Raw genomic sequence first — 5,231 nt, 5'->3', positions numbered from 1 at the left:
CACTGCGTTTACACTCAGAGGAGCACACGGTCGGGGGTGTGGCTCAGGTGTCAGGGCTGTGCTGTTCCATGCACCCACAGAGGCAGCCTTTCACGACCAGAACTCGGACACGCTCAGGCAAAAATCAGCCTCTTGGGAGAGCTGCTTACCCACAGAATTCTTTTGTCATTAAGTGGTTGATGTCATTCTTTGAATGAGTGACAGTAATTCCCCACCTCAATGTGGGCTGCAGGGGAGATTCAATTGGAAAAATAACCCATGAGGCTTTGTGCCTCTGGGAGTCCTGATGCCCCACCCACATTTTCCTTCTCATGCTCGGGATTGTCTAAGACAAAGGGCAAGTCTTAAAGCCTTACGGCATCTTAAGTCTTAGATCGCAATTAGAGCGAGACCCAGTACAGGTGGAACAGTGAAATCCTCAGAATTCTGCACTGGCCCTTCAAGAAGGCAGTTGTGGGCTCTTTGGACCCTTGACAGGTTTCTGTTCTCTGTCCTTCCTAAGCACAAAGATGGAAATTCTTCCTATTGTCTGTTTCTCTACCCATCTCGGCTTCTACACAATGCAAAGTGGCCCTCTAACTAGAGCCCATGTTCACTTTTGAATACATCAACCAATTATTTTGGGAGGAAAAGAATCTGCCAAAGAAATGAAGTATAGGTTGGAATGGTTTAATCAAGCCTGTGTTTATTCAACAAAGTGCGCTTTTAAATTTCATCTGAAGTACTCAAGTGAAAATTTCCCAGTAGGTGTTAAACTTTGGTGTATAGACTCTCATGTGGCTCCCAGTCTCAAGTCCACACCCCCACTTCATGCTTTTACTCTTGGCTGAGTCCCATGGAGGCCGGTTAGGGAATCCTGCAGGATCAACCCTTGACCAGGACAGATTGACGGACGGACGGCTGGCTGGCTGGCTGGAGAATACTTTGCTTATGTCATTCAGAGACAAGCATTTCCTGAGTGCCTGCTGTGGGGGCTCGGCCAGGTCCTGCTGATGGTGCAGTGGTGTGAATCCAGCCCACAGTTCCTGCCCTCATGGAATTTGCAGCCTAGTGAGGACTGCAAGTCAAGTAACCACAAGGTAACTGTAGGGAGAGACACCGGGGTGATTTCTATGAAGAGAGGACATGGGGTGCCCTGAGAGGCCCTGACAGAGGGAACTTTGCCATCCTAGAAACCAGGCGGTGTTTTTGTCAGGAAATGACATTTCCCTCTGGGTCAGAGCTGAGGAAGGTGCCTGTGTGTGTCCCGTGGCCGCTGTGACCCTGACCACACACCTGGGGCTGGAAAATAATACTCTCACACAGCTCTGGAGGGCAGGAGCCATGGGTTGAGGCCACAGTGTTTGCTCCAGGAGAGTCCCTCGTGGCCCATTCAGGTGCCCAGAGCTGCAGGCCTTGCACGCCTTGTTCCCTGGCTCCGCCTCCTCACATATGGGTGTGCAGCATCCTGCTCTAGGGCCTTCAGCCTCTGCACCCCTCATCTACCGATGCAGGTGGTGGCACTTAGGGCCCACCTGGGTAGTCCTCAGGATCCACCTTTATCACCGCATGAGAGAACATTCTCAGGTTTCAGACATTAGGACCAGGATTCCTTTGGGGGCCGCTCTCCCGCCCACCACTGTGCCTGAATGTGATGCACACAGCATCCAGCATATCCAGAGGCCCCAGGAGGACCTGGGGTGGCTGGAGCTAGAGTGGGACCTGGTGTCAGAAGTAGGTGGGGCCAGGGATTCCCGAGAAAGGCTTGACGTGTACTTGAAGTGAGCAAAGGGTTTTGAATGACTGGATCAGATTAACGTTTTTCATAGATGGGTCTCCAGTCTGTGTGAACAGATTGCAGGGTGCCGGGGTGGGAGCTAAGGCCCAGGCAGAGACTTTGCAGAGTCCAAGGAGAGGGCGCTGCAGCCCGGACTGGTGTATGGGTGGAAAGGTGGCCGATGCATTTCTCTGCTGTTTCTCTCCCCGCTGAGTTTGGTTCCTCGTGGAGGACGGATGGCAGACATTTCACTCTGGGACCTGATGCCTACGCATCTGAAAGACTTCCCCAGGTGACTGGATCTAAGAACCACCGTCTGCCTTTGAGTAGAATTTCTACATACATAACATTCACCGATGGATGGAACATGGCCACAGCTCTAAAATCGCAGGGAGCTTTAGCAGAAGAAAATAGAAGATCACAGCTGTCCCCGTGGACTAAGCTGGCAGGTGACAGCCCTCTAACTTCTCAGCTCACACCTAATGTTGTCTGTGTCTGGTGAAAGCTGCTTCAGCAGGGACAGTCAGAGAGCAGCGTGGAGTGAGCTGGCTTGTGGGGTCATCTTTTCAGTCTCCTCCTTTGGGGCCTGGGAGAAGGGAGTGGCAGATGGCCAAGCCCCCACCACAGGTCATCAAGGTCACCTCCAGGTGGCTGCCGTGGTGGGGTGGGGTGGGGGCATGTTCACACCCACTCCGAGGGCACATCCCGGCTGCTGCACACCCTTCACCTCTGCGATGCTGGGACCGCATGCTCAGGCACAGTAGGGGGCCTTGCTGCACTCACCCATCGGGTAGCTCTGGGATGGTGGGTGCACCCTGGGCTGGAGTGACTGACCACATCCAGCAGTCTGCCAGCAGAACCAAGTGGCGCATGTTCATCATCAAGTCCATGGGCGGCTACTGTGGCTACCTGGCCAACATGGGCGGCTTGCGGCCGGAGCCGATGCTGTAAACATGTTCGAAGAGCCCTTCGGCATCAGGGATCTGCAGGTATGTGACGGGGGCTGGCCTTGTGGGACCATCCCCTTTGGATCCTGTCGGTGCTGTGGAGTGAAACATCGTGTCTAGGGTGGTTTGATTTTCAAGGGGGCATGGAGACGGAGGTGCTACAGAAAATGCCATGCTTGATGCCCTTCGCATCACCCAGGTGCGTCTCCCAAGTGTCAGGTGATGGCGGACGTGCCTGGTTGAGGACACCTTCTAGTCTCGTGAGTGAAACACAAGCTTGTTTTTTTTGATGTAGTATGTTCTGTAGTTAATGTTTTCTCACTTCTGTCACAAACAATTTGAGTGCCTCTGCTGACAGTCACCACCCACGTCTGTGACTGTCTCTGAAGCTTGCTGCAGCGTTTTTAAAATCTTGAGACCTCTGATGCTGCATCTGCCTCTAAACTGAGACAGACACGGCCGTGGTTTCTTGGCATCTGTGGCTCTTTTAAGGAAGGGTGTCACTGACCCTGGGGTCTGCTTCTGCTTTGACGGCACAGCAGAATCCTAGGCCTGGACCCTGCAGTGTTCAAAGTTGTTAAACTCCATGCAGGATGACAGGCCTTGGTAGATAAAATGCAACTTGAACAATTGTCTTTAGTTAGTTATATAAATAAATATATAATATTATATATTGCTCTGCAACCAAGGCTGGAGCACAGTGGCACGATCTCAGCTCACTGCAACCTCCGATTCCTAGGTTCAAGCAATTCTCCTGCCTCAGATTTCCGAGTAGTTGGGAATACAGGTGCATGCCACCATGCCCTGATAATTTTTGTATTTTTCATAGAGATGGGGTTTCACTATGTTGGTCAGGCTTGTCTCGAACTCCTGATCTCATGATCTGCCCATCTTGGCCTTCGAATGTGCTGGGATTACAGGCGTGAGCCACCATGCCCGGCACCACTGTGTTTTAAAAGGTTAGGATGTTACTTGTTTCTGAGCCAAATAGATCAAGTAAAAAGGGCCTTGGTGTTGTCACTAATTATGTGACATGTGAATCACGAATTTCTTCACTGTGTGAAATTAAATACTTGTGGAGTCATTCACTGCATCGCGATGTTTCTGTCAGCGGTTGGTCCCTTAAGATGATACTGGAGCTGCCCCAAACAGGTGCACTGTTATTTATCTTTTATAGAAAGATTATATATATTAAATATATATATTATATACATATATATATGTTTTTTACTGTGCTTTTCTACATCTAGACATATTTAGATACACAACTGCCTGCAGTATTCAACAGTGCTAGACATTCAGGTTTGTAGCCAGGAACAACAGGTGTGCGGCAGGCCCTGCCTCCTGGGTTTGTGAGAGTTAACTGTAGGATTTTTGCACAAGGCTCAAGTCGCCTAGCAATGCATTTCTCAGAACACATCCCCCTGTTATGTGACTCATGAGTGTATTTCAGAAATCTGTCCAAAGATCCTGCCTCACCAGCATTCAAGCTGGCAAGAGTTTAAGAAGAGAAATTATGATTTGTTGTTGTTGTTGTTGAGATGGAGTCTTGCTCTGTCACCCAGGCTGGAGTGCAGTGGCACAATCTCAGCTCACTGCAACTTCAGCCTCCTGGGTTCAAGTGATTCTCCTGCTTCAGCCTCCCAAGTAGGTGGGACTACAGCACCCGCCACCATGTACGGCTAATTTTTGTATTTGTAGTAGAGACGGTGTTTCACCATGTTGGCCAGGCTGGTCTCAAACTCCTGACCTCAGGCAATCTACCCGCCTTGGCCTCCTAAAGAGCTGGGATTACAGGTGTGAGCAACTGCACCCAGCCTCCTACTTTGTGAAATTCTGCCACCGTGCCCAGTGACAGATTGATTAGATGTAAAAAATCTCCATTTTCTTAGGATGATTCATTAGAGAATTATCTCCCTCTTGTAATCCTCCCAAGATCTGATATAGGATGTTACTCTTTTCTAAGACAATCTGTTCCTTAAGAAATCTGTGTGAATGAGACTCTACAAAATTCTTTGGTCAGACACTGTTCATCAGGTCGTCACAGGAGATTCCATAGAAAGGTCACAGGTCGCTCTTTTCCTCTGAGAGTGCCGAGAGAACATCGTCATGAAAATAAATAAGCAGCAATAGAGCCATGAATGAGCACTAGGCCAGTCATGGAATTATCATCTTAAGAGGGACTGTGTGGATTCCGGAAGGTGTTTCGAGTGGCCCCCATGAGGGCTGCACACCGTGCCCTGCGCTCAGCATTCATCACTGCAGACGTGCTCTCCGTGCCTAGGGGAGGCTCCCCGAGACCCAAGCAGTGAGAGCTTGCAGCCTCCTTGGCCATGCTCACCACCATGCGTGGTTGGCACTTCCCGCCCTGCAGGGCTGGGCACACAGTAGGTGCTTAGCATAAGTTTATTGTGTGATTAACAAAATGCTATTTTCCAGTCCAGTGTGGAGCACCTGACGGAGAAAATGAAGACCACCATCCAGAGGGGCCTTGTGCTCAGGTGAGTGAGAGACCAGGGCTGATCTTA

The 5,231-nt window shown here is 50.3% G+C and overlaps 1 protein-coding gene across 2 annotated transcripts in view; it reads left to right on the top strand.

Moving 5' to 3' along the window:
* The first annotated feature begins 10 nt into the window (after positions 1-10).
* Positions 11-5,231, top strand: part of LOC113222323 (ATP-dependent 6-phosphofructokinase, platelet type-like) — an 8,939-nt gene continuing 3,718 nt past the window's right edge. Inside the window, exons 1-4 of one of the 2 annotated variants that reach the window (XM_026451834.1) lie at positions 11-1,079; positions 2,039-2,205; positions 2,603-2,745; positions 5,143-5,204. In XM_026451834.1, the coding sequence (XP_026307619.1) occupies positions 2,124-2,205; positions 2,603-2,745; positions 5,143-5,204 (287 nt within the window). In that variant the 5' untranslated portion in view covers positions 11-1,079; positions 2,039-2,123. Of the gene's footprint in view, positions 1,080-1,970; positions 2,206-2,602; positions 2,746-5,142; positions 5,205-5,231 lie in introns of both variants that reach the window. The other variant, XM_026451833.1, reaches the window with a different exon arrangement.

Source organism: Piliocolobus tephrosceles, unplaced genomic scaffold (genome assembly GCF_002776525.5).
Source record: "Piliocolobus tephrosceles isolate RC106 unplaced genomic scaffold, ASM277652v3 unscaffolded_30541, whole genome shotgun sequence".
Lineage (NCBI taxonomy): Eukaryota > Metazoa > Chordata > Mammalia > Primates > Cercopithecidae > Piliocolobus > Piliocolobus tephrosceles.
The sequence above is the reverse complement of the archived record's forward strand: the minus strand, read 5'-3'. Positions and strand labels throughout refer to the sequence as shown.